The sequence below is a fragment of the Eschscholzia californica genome, unplaced genomic scaffold (genome assembly GCF_041429995.1).
Source record: "Eschscholzia californica isolate CP2 unplaced genomic scaffold, dmEscCali1.0.p SCAF_1, whole genome shotgun sequence".
In the NCBI taxonomy this organism is placed as follows: domain Eukaryota; kingdom Viridiplantae; phylum Streptophyta; class Magnoliopsida; order Ranunculales; family Papaveraceae; genus Eschscholzia; species Eschscholzia californica.
This window is the reverse complement of record NW_028238198.1, coordinates 55646233-55663713: the sequence shown is the minus strand read 5'-3', so window position 1 is coordinate 55663713 and position 17481 is coordinate 55646233. Positions and strand designations below refer to the sequence as shown.

The window sequence follows — 17481 nt, the reverse complement described above, 5'->3', positions numbered from 1 at the left end:
ACCTGGGACCTCCAGGGATTTCTGGAGTTTATGTCAACACCTTGGAACCACTTGGGCTACCAACTATTGACCATATTTTGGGCCTTTCACCAATACTCTCTTCGAAGATTTACAAAACTTTTTATTTTGTTTATAGCGTTACAATGTTGTAGAAATGATTGACAATCAATCTGTCATTGATTTGCGTATTACTCCGAAATCTGGAAATCATGTGTTTTTTTTTTGTTGAAAATCATGTGTTTGATATTTTTTTTTTTTTTTGTTGAAATAGATTGCATTAGATTAAATCAAAGCGTTATTACAATACTTATTTACTAAAATACATGGTACATTCCTCCACACTTTATTCCGCCGATTCGTCCTTGCCCATTTCGCTAATTTGTCTGCATTCTGATTCAGCTTTCTCCCAGTGTACTGAAATTTGATCATCTGGAACTGTTGAATGTAAGATTTGATTTTCTTTATATGCAAGATAGATTGCCATTGAACTGCATGTTTTCCATTGAGAAGATGATTTATAAGATTAATGTTATCACTTTCTATGATGATGGAAAGGTGGTTCATCTCTTTGGCCCATTCAATTCCCAAAAGGATGGCTTTGGCTTCACTTTCTTCACTGTTTCTCGCTCTGCTAGATATAACTTGAGCTCCGATGAATATAGATTTATCATTGTGTGCAATCATGCTCATTCCCATATTAGAAGAAATATTAGTAAATGAGGCGTCAACGTTTATTTTTATCATATTATGAGGTGGGGGTTGCCATTTTTCATCAGTTGAAGCATTTATATTTCTATCTTTATTACTAGGTTTTTTGTTTAAGTTCGGGTAGTTTTCTATCATTTTTATAATGTAATGCAACTCATTTATCTCGTGCTGAAAGCAGTGATCACACCTAACTTTCCATAGCACCCAAAGAACTGTAGATAGATGAATGTTACCTTTGGTGTAGCAAAGATTCCCATTATCTTCCCATGAGAAAATCCAGTCCGATACGGATGGGATATTCTCCGAGATGATGTCAAAATAGAACCAAATATTTTTAGCTAATGCACAGTGTAATAGGGCATGTTCTATAGATTCAGTAATGTTGCAATTAGGGCAATTATACTTGTTACCTATATATTTACCAATTATGCCTCTCACTGGGAGAGCTTCATTGCAGACCTTCCAGATAAAGTTCTTGATTCTAGGGATGGTCGGGAGATTCCAAATGAACTTCCAGTTGCGTGTATTCGGGTTGATCGCTATGTTATTGTTGGTAAGATACTTGTACATCGAGGCTACTGTAAACCTTCCCGTCTTGGTAAGCTTCCATTTTAGTTGATCTTTTCCTTCATGATTAATAGGTATTGTTTTGATCAGATTTTGCGTATGGGTATCAAAGGTCGCTCTGAGAATCTCGTCGTTCCAGTCGTTATTTGTGATCAGCTGTGCAACTTTGGTAAGGGGGGAGTTGTTGACATTAATGATGGGGGTATTAAGATCTGGGATCCAGCTGTCCGTCCAAATATTCACCTCATGGCCCGAATTCACTTCCCACGTGGACAGATCATTAACCATATTATAATGCTTTCTTATAGTTTTCCAGTTCCACGAGTGATGGTTTTTGGCCGGACCCGGAATACTCGTGTTGGGGAAGTATTTAGCTTTGATAAGCTTGGCCCAAATAGCTTCCGGTTCGGTTTTGAGGCGCCACGCCATCTTAGCTATAAGCGCACTATTGTCTATATCCGGGAGATGAATACCTAAGCCTCCCTGACTTTTAGGGAGGCATATATATGACCACGCTTTGGTGCATATACCTTTAGATTCAGTAATGTTGCAATTAGGGCAATTATACTTGTGTTTGATATTTAGTAAAATAAACAAAAAAATTTAAATTGTGTCAAAAGATAAAAATGAAATAAATGTAAGCATATATGATTTGAAGTGTGTATATGTGGGTTATATGTTTTAGGATGTCTTTATTTATAACAGTTATCAGATTTACCGGATTCATAATATATACAATATTCATGATAAAATATAATTATTATTGAAGTCTATGAAAAAAATGTACTTTCTTTGCACTAAATATATTTTGTCAATCTCTAATTTCCGTCTTGAGACTGTCTAGAATATAAGAACGTAATTCAAAATTCTACCTATACTCGAATTACCTTATTCCTACTAGCATAAGTAGCTCAATTATAAACAGCTTCATTGCAGCCACATTTTCAATATGATAGACAAATTACAGTTAGTTCTTGTCTGAGAACAGGATGTATGCTCTAACCAATTTCGGATTATCTATATAATAAGGGAGTAGAATATATTGTTTATGTTATTGTTTTTTTTCAATGGTTAAGATTATACCTCACAAATTTATCTACAATGGTTGAGATAATTTTTTTATCTCCAATAACTAAGATTACATCTCTCAAATTTATCGCTGAGAATTCTGATTATAGAAGGGTTCGTGCTCATTGTTTACAGGCTATACCCTCCTGTGTTATTATTTGAAGCTCATAGATTTTGGTCACCCACGTGATTGTTTGGTGATCATAATTTAATAAAATAATTCGGTATTTGGTATGTTGGAATTCAACTTTGGTCAGCTCATCTCAACCAAAAAAAACAAAAAAACTTTGGTCAGCTCCATCCACCCAATGCTTAGCTGTCATCCTCTGCTTTTATTGATGAACAACTTTTTTTTTTTTGTTGAAAGATTATGAACAACTTACATACCTAGTTTAGTTCCCTATCATCTCCTTCCAAATTATGAAATATTACATATAAAGACCTTTCCGCTTTGAGTGAGGTCATCCTCAATTTGCGAACAATTGGGTGCTGCTACAAGCGTCATGCTATTTGGCTATTCACGCATTTGCCTGCCACTGCCACACCCTATACTCTATAGTTTTTTTTTGGCTCTCCCACTATCTAGTCCGGAATCTCAACAAAAAAAAAACTATCTAGTCTGGAAAATTAAGTGAAATTTCAGAGTGGCCAATCTTAATAAGTTGCTCCGATTTGACAGTCCGAGAGCATGTTTATTGTCTTTGGATTGGGCGATTGGCCAATGTAAATGATTTTTCGGCTGCTCTAATCCAAGAGCATGCATGCTTATTTTAATAACTTGCTTATTCTTTTGGATTGGTCAATTGGAAGGCTTGCTTATTCTCGCGGACAAGAGAACTTGAGGTACCATTTTGAAATTAATCACATTTATCTGATGTCTTAGCATTTACAAATCACTCTAAAAACACTTGAGATCAGCAAAAAAGTGAAAAACTGATATAAACATGATTTAAGGGTTTGATCAAGTCGAGAACTTTTCAAATATTAGATTAATGGATAAACTTATTAAAAAAATTATATTATTTTTCATGGTCTTTTGAAAATTTTCTTTAATGAATTTTTAAAGAATGAATAATAATTGGTAACCCTAAAAGATCACAAAAAAATATCTAGGAATCCTAGTGAAAATTTTAAAAGAAAAATCAAACGAGATCTAGCCGAGAACTTTTCAAATACTAGATTAATGGATAAATTTATTTAAAAAATTATATATAAAATATCGTTTAATAAAAATGATGGTCTTTTGAAAATTTTCTTTAATGAATTTTCAAAGAATGAATAATAATTGGTAACCCTAAAAGATCACAAAAAATATCTACGAATCCTACTGAAAATTTTAGAAGAAAAATCAAACCAAAAAAAAAAGGAAAGCGATCAAACGTTAATCAACGAGCATTGCCTATTGGATCGAAGAGCTTACAACAATTGTGGGGTCTAAATAACTTAATATTTCATCTTAGATTCGTATGCTGTCAGATTACGATGATTTTTCTATCATAAAAACTATCTTTCAAAACGTATAAAAATGAGAGGAATATGAAACCGCAGACAAACTTCTTTATTGGTATTTGACGAAAAAAACGAGAATGGAAGTCAACCCTAAACATATGTTTGTTTTGTGGGTGTGGTCCTAATATTAGTAAATAGTGGGGGCGAGGGGGGTTTAAATAACCTAATATTTCATGAAAGATTTTTTGTCGTAAGTCAAGCATGTGGTTGACATATAAACCAATTAACTGATATTTAAAAGAAAAATTGAGAATGAGAGTCAACGCCATAGGTATTTTCATTTTGGAGGTGTAACTTTAATATCACTGAATAGTTGAGTGTCGATATCTAAATAACCCAAACAACAATGTCGGAAGTCTCCAATAGAACAACTGATTAGGGGGGGCCAGAAAAGAATAATAGGAGAGTCTAAAATACCGAGTAGCCAGTTCTTTTTTTTTTTGTTGAGGTACAAACGAAATAACACAAACCAAGAGGACCTAACTAAAACAGTGGTACAAAGATTCTGGAAGATCTGATATAGAAAGCCACACCCTCCCACGTGCATACGACTCCATTTAGCTAAGTGATCTGCTATAGAGTATCCAGTTATTCACATCGCGGACCAACAAAGAATTAACCCATCTTAACAAAAAAAAACAAAAAAACAAAGAATTAACCCAACAAATAAAGATAAGTATGAACTAGTGGTGGAATGGTAAATAAGTACAAAAGTGAGGACATTATTATCTTTTACCTCATTCAAGTGAAGGAGCTATATAAAGAGACCTCACTCTTCTTCTGCTACTTAAAACTAAACCCAAGAAATAACTCATCTTCCTTCTCCAACAAAACCTGCAATGGCTGTACGTATGCTTATTCTGATGGGGATTTTGATCTTCTTTGTAACCCAGGTTTCAACAATGGATGGCGAAGTAGAAAACAAAATCACCCAGGTAAAACTTTCTCTCTCTCTCTCTCTCTCTCTCTCTATGTATATAGATTTGGTTTCTCTCTCTCTAGTCTTTTGATGGTGCATGGTGTGGGTTATGTGTAGGGGGAGGCAGTGAGAGGTGGAAATAGAAGGCTAATGGAGGAGATAGATTGTGATGGTTTATGCGGTACAAGATGCGGTGCACATTCAAGACCAAATTATTGTATGAGAGCTTGTGGGACTTGTTGTGTGAGGTGTAAATGTGTACCACCAGGTACTAGTGGTAATAGAGAAGTATGTGGTACTTGCTACACTGGAATGACTACCCATGGTAACAAGACTAAATGCCCCTAGTAATCTTTGAGTGATGATAGGGACTAGAAAAACTAGGTAGACTCCAGCCAAAATTTCTATGTGGTTGTCGTGATTTGTATTTAGTTCACTAGATCAGAATCACTAGAACACGAATCACAACAAACTAGATAAGAGATTTCTGTCTAGATTCTGTTTAATTTTTCTTCCTCCCTAACACTTTTGGTACTATTCACTAGTAATCTTTTTGGTAATATTCACTTAATATTGGTGCCCCTAGTAATTACTATTGCATCTTGAGTGAACCCAAGAGAGATAGTAATTTTTTTTTTTTTTTGAGTACAGACTGGTGTTGTTTAAGAAGATGGGTGTGTATGTAGTATTTACATATGCAGGTATAAATGTAGTTTTCGAGTTTCCCCAATATAAACTATATTGTACGCTACTGATTTTGTTGTGTATTTTGAGGTTGTTGTTGTCTTTTTGTTTGTCAACTATTTAATGTGTTTGACATATTTTTTTGACCGCGGTTTTGGGAATAAAGAAAAGTCTCCGGCACATAAAGACTTAGTCAACTAAAATCGACTTATTGGGCATAATTTTTCTTTAACCCAAAAATTTACATGATTGGTTTTCGCCCCTTAATCTTCATCTCCATATATCTTTCTATCTCCTTCTCCCTTCTTCTCTCTCCTGATGCTCTCTCTCTCCCTGTGTCACTATCAAAATAAAATCCTAAAATTGATCCAACCCGGATTGCAACATTGCCCATGGCCTAGACCAAATGTTTAATGTTTTCCACTCATCAAACCCTATATTTGACCAAATCAAACCCAAAAAAAACCCTAAACTTTATCATCTCAATGTTCCTCACCACGACTCCTTTATACTATACTCATCATCTCACCCATGCATAGACAAAATGCTGCTGCCTCCTTGGGAAAAATTGTGTAGACAAACAAAATCGGTGTAGATGCTTCTCGAATCATGTATTTTATGCATCCCAGATTCTTTCAGTGAAAAAGATGCTTGTGGTCAATGAATTCACTCACAGGTCTTCTGAGTTCTTGGGCGGACAAAGGCCATGGTCAAACGGAATGAGTACTTGGCTAAACTGGCCTAATCCATCTAGCTTCTGAACTAGAAGATGTCCAGCGTGTTGTTCTGTGTTTAAGATCCTCACATCTAATATAATTATCCTATGAACAGAAGAAACCACAAAAGTTAACGAGGTGATCTATCTTGAGACTTGGTGCAATGAGTTAGGATTTTCAAAGTAGAAAAGAAAAGAGAAGTAGAATAAGAAGACTATATTACTTCGTATCTCAAACCCTAGGTCACTTTGTTAAATTAACAAAGTGAGAGACAAAGGGAGAGAGAAGGAGAGAGAATACATGAGGATGAGGAGATGAAGATTAGGAGATTGAAACAATCATGTGAAATTTTGGACTAAACAAAAAATATATCCCGAAGTCAACTTTGATTGACAAAGTCTTTATTCCCCGGAAAACTTTCTTTATTCTCCAAAGCCGTGGCCATTTTTTTTTAGATAAAATCAGAATTTCATTCATATAGGATTCAATCCAATACATTATATGGTTTTGAGACTTTTGACTCCTTTGAGTACAACATAAATTTACTAAAGTAAATTACAACATGAAACTTACAAAAGTACAGGAAAACATGAAAGTATAAGAGTACAATATTACAAAAACTAAAAGAAATACCCCTAAACGTAGTAAAATGAAAAGATCCTAAAGATCACAGATGAGAAGACCCTAAAGGTCGTAATCTATATTATACCTAGAACATCTAAAGGTCTAAGGTCTAACTAAGTAATTCTTGTGATTAGAGAGTGGAGATAACTTTTCAAACTGAAATTGTTATGGCGAACAGACGAATTGCATTTCTTGTTTACTTACACCTTCATGATGGTGATCATCTGTTCTAGTCAGACCCTTGTCTTCAACATTTTCTCGATAAGATCCCAATTAGGTGACCAAATTCGGAATTTTCTAAGGGTGAAGACATGTTGATGAAACAATCTATAGAGAGAAACAATCCTTATTTATTTTCAAATTCTCCTCGGAAACAATGACGACTAAGAAAAGTAATCTCACTATACATATCCTTTACCATCATAACAATCAAATAGATAGAGAAGTAATCAAACTAGATGTTCAGTATCTATGGCTAAATTGATGAAATTGATGGTACATCTTATTAATGGGTTTTTAAAATAACCGCAATTCTTCAATCTCCGATCCAATTTCAATGGACTGTAGATCGTTATTGTCGGTTTGTATAATGAATTGGTCAAAGATAGTTGGCAACATCATACAAATAATCATAAAAGACATTAGTAACGATGGTGATGATGAATCCGGTGATGGATCTCAGTAATAGGCGAATCCATCTTCCTCTTAAATTAGTTTCATGTTCCTTTCCTCTCATATTACTGCAAAATAAACTTGAAAAGATGATGGAAACGATAAGTAATAAACCGAAATAACATCCCTACCAAAGTGAATGGAAATCCGGCGGAGGGATTCCTACCTCCGCCCAAGAAAACAAAGGTCTCTGTAGTGTTCTTCAAAGACGGTTACGTAAAGCAGTAGGTAGCTCTTTTTACTATTACCCGTATGCGTCCTTTACTAGTAAACCATGTGTTTGACATATTAAACATGCGTTGGCGTGTTTTTCTTACTTTTAAACGTACGGAGTCGCGAATGGGATTTCTAGTAAATAATTTTATTTGAACAAAATAGTATTTGATAGTTATGAATCTTTCAAAACGACTCGGTCCCATAGGGTTTACTCCCGCCGCCTGACATGTGTTCTAGAAAACTGCTACACATACGGCCTACACCCAACTACTCCAATGATCGTCCATATAAGATAAGGGGTAATATCGTCATTTCACAATCCCCTGTCTTGAACCGTTACCAAAGAAACCGTACCTACGTTCTACTCAAAGAAACCGTACAAAAATCATTTTTCTATGTTATGTTTCTATAGCTAACACCATAATATTAGGGTCAGGTATGTGGGCAAATAGTCTAAAATAAAAAATAAGTTGAGTTTAAGGTCCAAACTTAATCAGAAAATAGATAAAAAAAATTCGTTTTTGTGATTATTAATCTTTGCCTCGTACAAATAAACAAGTGTCTCACTAATGTGTTGATTGTTTAGTGAATGTCTAGATATGTGTAGGAATAAGTTTCTTTTTGTACGCAACACAAACCAAATTTCGTGAAGTTCAACAGTGAAATGTATAGAGTTATTTACCTTTTGTTTAATGCAGTAAGATAATGATGTCATACAAAAACAATTTTTTTTTGTAAATCCCAAAATTGGTATACGCAAAAATGTTTTGTTTGGTATATTTCAAATAATTTATTTATTTTTGGACTTTTGGCCTATTCTGCCACAATAGTGGACTTCTGCTATTAGGGTCCATATACCACCAATACTCCTAATAATGAATCTGCATCGAGTCTTTTCTTTTTTTTTTTTTTGTTGAACGCATCGAGTCTTTTCTTATTCCATCAATTTGATATATCCCATAATAGGTAATATAATGCTTACACTGTACTATTCTATATAATGAGAGCTTTTAACAGAAATTTTTATTTTTATCTTCTTCTCTTGCATACTTTGTATACATCATTAAAATTTTTATACATAGTTGTACAAAATACCAATATTTTAGTACAGTAAACTAATTACAATTTACGGCTTCTACCTCCACCAATCTTCATATTGTGCTGTTTTAGCAGTACAGAGAGGAGATTCACATTTTACAAGCTTTGTTGTCATTGCAAACTTCGCCCTGCAGGTGAATCGAAACAGAGCATGTTAACATCAAAGTACTTACCGATAAGATTATTTAGGCTGGCTAAAGTAGATTCAATTTGCAAAATAATGAAATTGTGCAGTCAAATACTGAACTACAGTATCGCCTCAAATCAATCTCTAACCGAAATTTACTCTTGTGAAACTTATAGGGTTTAGGATTTAGGGTTTAGGGGATTTCCTAACTAGAATCACGAGCAACACCCACTGCCTAGTTTAGGGAAGCAGGCATACACATTGTTGGTGTTGTTCATGATTTCAGTAAATAAGTTCTTCAGTCTTGAGTTTCAAAGAAGTAAGCTTCCGATTCTGGATTTGGGGCGTTACAATAACTCACTAAAGAAACATGATCATAGCAAATGAACCAATTGAATTCATGTAATTGAAACCATTTACCTTATTTCTACTTCTTGCCTCCAAAACATCTTCCAAAGACGGTCGACCTAACACCAAAAATTGCATTTACATAATAACTCTGTCAGTGCAGATCAAATGTATATAATATACAAGAGAATTTTCAAAAGTTGCTAACCAAAATGAAAAGTTATTTTTTTCTCAATCTTTAGCTGTCATAGAAGATTTACGATTTGTTTCTGGTTTGGCTGGGAAAATATTCCTACTACCGGAAAATTTGACTATGTTATCGTGAAAACAATTATAAAAGTAACTAGCGATCGATAAAGTTTCTACTGTTCTCAAAGTAGTTGAAAGAAAAGAAATTCAATGAATGTCTCATATGCAAGGAATGAAATTTCGGTTTCGGTGGAAACTTCGGTCAGTCCAAAAGTGGAAACGTTTCGTTGAAATGTTTCGGTCAGTGTGGAAATCTTACAATTCTACAGAAATGATAGAAATATGATGCAATTATGTATAACAAGATTATCAAACCATAATGAAGCATAAAAATGATGTTTAACATTATCTATTAGCTTGAGGGAGTATTAACAATTACACGGTCACTTCCGGGGGTAAATTGAATAATTTTTTGGCTATAACACCCAAAAGATAACATTCTTACTGATAATAATTAACAAACTATGTTAGTTTGAGAAGGTATCGCAATTACACAGTTATATTAGAGGTGTTACTAAGATAAAATCAATTTAGGCAGTTAAGTCAAGGCGTAAATCGTTCAAATAGATTTAAAAACCATGGAAAATATAACATAAGAATCAAGAGAGATCTAAGAGAAATGAAGATGAAAAAGACGAAGAAATGGATATGTTTCTAGTATTAGTTTCTCCGATTTTTTTGCCAGATTTCTACTATATCGGTCGAAATTTCCATCATGTCGGTGGAAATTTCGATATTTCCAACAACTTCGGTGGAAACTTCGATCATGTCGGTGGAAACTATGCAGGAAATAGTTGTAAGTGTTATTTCGTGCACCTAATCTCATTTTAAGAAACGTTTCGCGAAATTTCGGTGAAATTTCGGGAAGTTTCATTCCTTGCTCATATGCAATGCCTACATATTAATTCAGAGCAGTTCTAACTTCAAAACAGAGTTTTCTTTGATGAGTGAGTGATCGATTAAAGCAGGTCATTGTGTTTACAAACATAATAACTTATGATTGAGCCTTAACAAACTGTTGAAACGTGTATGCAATTAGAACAAAAAGAACTTCACCCACGAGTGAGATTATTTAAATTTAAACTAGAAGTACCTGTTATTTGCATACGATACTTAGCCCAGAAAGCATAAACCGCATTAGCTATGACCGCGACCTGTGAGTAGACTGTACGCTTATCAACCATATACTATGAAGAACAAACCTATTATACTTTCTACTGAGACATCTAACGTTGGAAGCCCATGGAAAGAAACAGTTGGCTAACCAAGGATGTACACCGAGTCAGCGCATTAATGGTTCTCTGTACTGATAGCCTAATAGATTAATTATTTCCATACGTACAGTATATTCGGTTCAGGCCAATTTATCCATTAGAGCGGTCTATATAAACCAGAGACCCCTCTACAGAAATTCTTAGTTCCGGTCTGAGCCTCTGATTATCACAAGAATAGTTTGTTCGAGATATAAGAGAAATAAAGACTTACGGGTTTGTATTTTGTAACAGCGTAAACCCATCCAAGACCAACTTCCTCGTATAGTCTTCTGAATGCCTGAAAAAGATCTCATTTTTAGAGTACTCAATATTTAACTCAAAAGAGTTAATATATACGATTTTAGAAGATAATGCCTATAATATAATTGAGGTGGTCGACTAATGGGACCGCATTTCCGCATGCAACAAACCTTTACAATTGGTTGCTAGTTTTCTTAAAGTTCAAGGCATAACGAAAAAAGAAGGACTTCAGGTTTTTCAAATGGGTAATATACTCCATCAATATCGGGGCAAAGACCAGGTATACTGTTTTAATGCATTTTCTTTATATTAATGTCAATTTGAAGTTTCAAATAAAAAAAGGAAAAACGAACAAAAAGTTATCACAAGTTTTACGAAGGGCATACTTCGACATCTGTGACTATAGTTCCATCAGATTGGATAGCGTGGATTCTTCCCATAGCCTAAAAAAATGTTACGAACACCCAAAATTAGGTCAAAATGATTCATTAGAGAAAACAAAAGAATGAAGATAATATAGTGTTTGATCACATACAGTTTTATAGTCAATGTTTAGATTCTCATTTGGGGAGTAATCATCAGAACTTATGTCAACAAATTTGATAGCCCCATAAAGCTTATTCCTCTCTCTAAGCATGTTTACCTAAAAATATAAAAAATTAGTCATAACCAAAATGAAAACCTAAATTCCCAATTTCTTGGAAGTTGTTTAATGGAGGGGGGTAAATGAGTCAGACCTCTTTCATACAAAGTGGGCAATCTCCATCATAAAGCATTTTAATCTTCCAATTTTCTGAGATTTTTTCTTCCTCAGTAATTGAAGAACCTTTTGGTTCAATTTCAGATTTTGTGTTAATTGCACGAATTTGATGGTCGAATGAAGTTTCAATTAATTTATCCCATCTCCCATCTGCAACCCGAAAAGAAGTGTTAACACAGAGAGACAGCTAGATATATAGAGAGAAATTAACATACGCCCATGTTAGATTATACCTTGTTTTGGTTGGAGAAATGAGATTTTTGTATGAAGATGATGAGAAGGTGGAATAGAAGAACCAAATCTAGGGTTAATGTGAGGGTAAATCGATAGAAATCTAGGGTTTCTTCCTCTTTCAACAAATCCAGCAACAGCAGCAGAAACTCTTAACGCCATTTGCTCTATTTGGTTTCTGTTGATCCCCGGAAGTTGTTTTATTTCTCGAATTTATACGGTCGTTGTGATTTCTAGAGAAGGGGAAAGAAGAAATGCTGTCGCACCTGCGAGAGTCAAGTCACCAATCAACGGCTTCGAATGGTAAAGTAATTTGTGGGCTCCACATTGAGATAAGCCTCAAACGGCTATGCGAAAGGATTCGACGAAGTCGTAGCAAAATTGTCTGGACATTTTATGTCTGCGTGGACACAGAGGTTCCACGTGAGAAACTTACCACGTCTTCTACTCATCAAGCAAACTTGGGCTTCAATATAAGAGCAAGTCCAACCAGGGGCCCTTAATTCACGTTAAGGGCCCCTCCCCCAACATCACCGTTGGGGAGGTCCCAACGGTCATGTTGGGAATCACATCCCGCCGTTGGATGTGATCTAACTGTCAGATTTGATCGTTGGATCACATCAATGGTCCAATATTTTTTTTAAAGACAAAATAAAATAAAACAAAACTAGTTACTTCAATTTTTTTAAAATTTAACAAAATCTCACACATTAATTTTTTTTTTTTAAATCTAACAAAAACTCACACATTTTTTTTAAAATCTAACGTGTCGGTTCTCGAATAATTTTTTCAACCTTAGAAAAAAAAAACTATTTCGAAAATAGTTCAAACAAGTGTTTCGTGCATACACAAAATTACTAAAGTTCTTCGCACACCCACAAAACACCCACACACGCGTTTCCAACATGCACTTATTTAGGGCCCTAAGAGAGGCTGAGGTTGGAGCTCAATTTTAGGGGCTGAGCTGAGGCTGTAAAATTTGGGTGAAAAAGTGGTTTTAGGGCATGGGACAACCCCTGGGTGGACTTGCTCTAAGGGCCTCACGCAGATATAGCGCAGTCCTAGGACGGGGAGGGAATCAGTCGGGCTCAGGCATCCGCAGATTTTTTTTTTTCGGACTCGGGCGGATCGGGCCGGTCACTTTGGCCTTTGCTGATGCCCGTAGCCCGCCCGTGCTCGCCAACCCGATCAGGCTTCGACGGTCACGGGCCGAACGGGCTCGGGTTTTACAAAAAATAAATAAAAAATAACTTAATAACATAATATTTGTTAATTACCTTAATTTCATTTATAATTATATTTTTTAACTAAATTGACTAAAAAAACATAACAAATAAGTAAAATAATCACTACACTAAACCCTATTTGGTATACAAAGCAGTATACTTAATTTCATGTAGGAATCTCGAACACCAAAATATTGGAAAATCAATTGTCTAGAATGAAGGGAAACTTCAATCAACAATGCCAGTCGTGAAGGTTAAACAAGGATAATACTAACGCCTCTAATCTAAGATCCAGTTTTAGGTTAAGATTATTGAACAATTTACTGTTATCATTCTCTCACCCAAGTAACTTTATGTCTTTAAGAACAAAAGCATGAACTAATCTTTAATATCATTACAAATTAAAATCAATTGACATGATGATCGTGTAAAATAAAGATGAGAGATTTTTCTTAAAGTAAGATTCAGTACTCCTCACTAATTAACTTATAATCAAACAATTTTTAACATTAATAGCATAAGATCTTTACTGTTTTACAATATAGAAAAATAAGAAAGTAAAAGATCATAACATCTAAATGAAACTCTAGAATACAAATTGATTTCTATTAGAACAAACTCAGGAAATAAAAGATATATCATGGAACTTCTCTGAAACAAACTGATCGAACAGATCCAATGTTTGTGTACCTTTCGCCCCTTTTATCTGTTTTTCGCTCTTAACTCCTTAAAATACACCTAATCAACCAAAGCAATCATTTTATTATAGTAAAGACTCGAAATGGACTAAATCGCCTAACTTAAACGACTCAGATGAGACATTTTCATGACCCATCAAACATCCCCAAATTTAAACTTTGCTAGTCCCCCAGCAAAACAAAACAAAAATCTAACTCACTTTCAAAGGAATCCTGGTTGTACTTAGCATGTGCAAGAAGCCGTTAAACCCCTAGGTTGCCATAGTGCACGAGTGTTGTCACGTGAGGGTTTCCTGATAATATACCCACAAAATTAAAATTCAAAAATAAAATAGGGTTAAAAAACACTCAAAGTCAACTAAGATGGACAAAAAATTTTTATTTCCTAGAAATTTTAGCAAGCTAATATAAATTAGTCAAAGTTAACAACAATACAGGGGTTAAAAATCTCTTCACTAGTAACCTAGACTCGAAGTGTACGTGACTAGCCACAATGAGAATCACTTTAGTTCCGAACATACAGAACCTTGACCCTTATCTTAATACATTTCGCCTCGACTTTGGCCTCACAGGCATATGCTCTAAAGATGAAATCTCTCAAGAATGGTTCGCTCGTATGTGTGAGTGTGATCACTAACCTCGACTCAACACATAAAAAGGGGTGGGGACAACATTTTAGAACGAATGATCTTCGAAAAGGAATATAACCACTAAATGGAATGGGGAAGCTCACTTACCCTTCTCCCCCATTCTACCCTCTACTAATGCTTCCTAAAGGTCAACGGATACAAGTGATGAGATTGAAGATGAGATCCCGAGAATGTCGACGTCTTTAATGTTAGAGAACTTTTAAGCAACTTCCAAACTTAACTTTTTTGCTTTGAACACTTATTTTACACAAGCAACTAAAGTTCACATGAACTTTTTACACAAACTTTCTTTTTTTCATTTTTTTTCAAAACACAACTTCAAACAACACACAAATACAAATACTAGTATTCTCAACAATCAACTTTTTTCTTTCTTTCAAACTTTGCTTTCACATTGTTCTTTCTTTACTTTTCATGCCTTCATTCTCGGGAGTGGTATGATCAACGGATGGTGGAGTATCCGTCTTCTTAAAGTTGACACTATTATCGGATTTCGTGGACTAAAAGAGTAAGGTTTATTCTCTATCCTGATGTCACTCCTAGTGGCTATGGAAGTTGAGCACACGGGATCAAATGGGCTCTATTTAAAAGTTACGAGGTTGAGTAGCTCTTCATTCTACTTAGAGTCAGCGCAGAAGAGTACGATCGAAGGTAATAGAAAGGCTCAGAAATCTCACAAGGGTTAAGTCTCCACTAATGATTAATCTAGTTCTCTCAGAACCGTCTACCCTTCACCTCCATAATACTCACATGGCTAGCACAAGGACGACCTCAGGACTCGAAATTCATGAAGAAACTTTTAAAACCCGGATAGTACGATCAACTTGACTCTATAACTATTAACAAGTCAAAAACAACTATTAAACTCACATTTTCAGTCCAAAATTTAAAAATTCAAAATTTAAAAATTTTGAACCCCCTTGAATTTTTGAAATGAATGACTTAGCAAAAGTTCTTCCCTATCCCCAAACTTAAACCTAACATTCTCCTCAATTTTCTGAAGACTATCCAAAAAATAAAAAGATGAGAGGAAAGATATTACCATACTTCACTGTCCTATAGCAGATGCATGGGTTGCCTCCCAAGAAGCGCTAAATTTATCGTCTTCAACCAGATGATGATGGAAGAAAGAAGGAAAATGACTGTAAACCTACTGGATTGCGGGTTGATGACTCCCCATACAATAGTAATCGAAAAATTTGAGGGTCAACCCAAAAAAATGAAGTATCCAAGAAGGTTCAGTCTCACGTCCGCGAAAAATATGACGATTTAAGTGAGACTTCTAATGTGGCTGAGTTACCCCAAACTTAGACGAAGTTACAATTATTAAGTTCAGCGATAAACTAGAGTTGACAGACATTGGATAAAACGGATCCTGATAGACATGACAAATGGATTGAGAGACAATGGTAAAATTCACAAGTGATTGCATTGGGGTTACTTGAACTTCAGAGGGACACAGTGCATGATTATTTAAGAGATTTGACTCACCTAGATCAATACCCAAAGTAGGAGGTTCTAAAATATCCTCTTTGGCTTGTTGTATAATTACCTCCAAGTTAGGTTCAAGTTCCTTAGATTCTGACTTAGGTAAAGACTCAGACAAACTTTCTTTCATCATGATCTCATTAGTATCTTGAACTCCACCTAAGTCGAGTGAGTCATCACTCTCTTTGGACATTTCAACTAGCCTAGTTCTTCATCTTCATCTTTAGTAAGACATCTAGTTTGATCCAAAAGATTATGATAAAATGAGTAGAAGGTTTAGACTCGGGAGACAACACAGACTCATCTATAAGAAAAACCTGTTTCGTGCCTTGGGGTGGCCTCGAGACAATTTCGATAAAATTTGGGTGGAATCGAAAGAAAAATTAGACTTTTCGTCGAAACGCGGGTAAAGACCCGTCAAATTTCGGCCCATGTACCTAGGTCAAACTCAGAATGGCTCGGGACAATTCTTGGTCAAGGTCAAAGACCCTAAGGTCAAGGCCTAACAGAGTGGTACGGGCCAAAAGAAGCCTAGGTGGTGCGTAGGTCCGACTCAAGTGCGGTTCGGCCCAAGGCCGAGAGCTTAGGCCAGGCCTATCACCGTTTGGCCGAGACCAGACGCGTTTTGGCATAGGCTAGACGCATATTGGTCTCAGCCTGGGCATAGGACGCGTTCTGGCCCTAGGCCAGGACGCCAACGTTAGGCCCAGACACGTCTGGCCCAAGGCCAAGCCATTTGGGATTTCTCGGACCAAATCCGAGACACCCTACGCCGTCCCAGAGAGACGCGTCTGGCCGGGATGCGTCTTGCATGCATCCCGACCAACACTTTTAGAAACTTCTAAAAGTGAAAAACCAAGCTTCCACTTTTTTTTTGTTACTTCTAAAGCTGCTATGCCATCAATTTAGATACTTCTAAAAACCCAAAATTTTATTTCAAAACGATTTCTAAAATCAACGAAAATTAATTCTTTTGAAAACACTTTTCAACACCGAAATCAATCAAAATCGAATCTTTTGAAAGTCTTTTCAATCATCAACTTTGAAAATCAATTTGAATAACTTTAAATCACATTCAAACTAAACATATAGAAGTCTAAAACACTTTTAGACATAACCATCTATCTAATCAATCATGGATTAGTCTGAAACTTAGCAAAAGTTAGCTATTTGCGAGAAGCTCTGACGCCACTATAGGGTGAGGGTGTCCCCTAGTGTTACTAACGGAATCGCAGACATTAGTTCCGCTCTAATGTCTAATACTAGTATTTCCCAAGATTTCATGCATAAGTTAATAATTAACTAAGAGTTAGAGATTACCTTAATCGCTAAAATTTCCATCGAACCTTTTCAATCGAATGTGAAGACCAAGAGCTCCAATGGTTGTTCCTCTACTCAAGACACCTGGA

The 17481-nt window shown here is 35.5% G+C and overlaps 2 protein-coding genes and 1 long non-coding RNA gene across 3 annotated transcripts; all 3 read right to left on the bottom strand.

Annotated features, from left to right (window-relative positions):
• Positions 1-282: 282 nt before the first annotated feature.
• LOC147567716 (uncharacterized) lies at positions 283-843 on the bottom strand. The gene has a single exon (XM_086657682.1). The coding sequence runs from the start codon at positions 841-843 to the stop codon at positions 283-285; it is 561 nt and encodes a 186-aa protein (XP_086513808.1).
• Positions 844-4107: 3264 nt separating this feature from the next.
• LOC147567715 (uncharacterized) lies at positions 4108-4831 on the bottom strand. The gene is made up of 2 exons (XR_015230833.1): positions 4589-4831; positions 4108-4476 (listed from the first exon to the last, which is right to left on the bottom strand). It is a non-coding gene; the product is annotated as an uncharacterized LOC147567715 (long non-coding RNA).
• A 3860-nt stretch (positions 4832-8691) lies between these two features.
• Positions 8692-12361, bottom strand: LOC147567714 (Putative thiol-disulfide oxidoreductase DCC). The gene is made up of 8 exons (XM_086654314.1): positions 12013-12361; positions 11757-11929; positions 11555-11662; positions 11406-11462; positions 10991-11056; positions 10599-10659; positions 9329-9375; positions 8692-8909 (listed from the first exon to the last, which is right to left on the bottom strand). The coding sequence occupies exons 1-8, from the start codon at positions 12170-12172 to the stop codon at positions 8871-8873; spliced, it is 711 nt and encodes a 236-aa protein (XP_086510440.1). The 5' UTR covers positions 12173-12361; the 3' UTR covers positions 8692-8870.
• Between the last annotated feature and the right edge of the window lie 5120 nt (positions 12362-17481).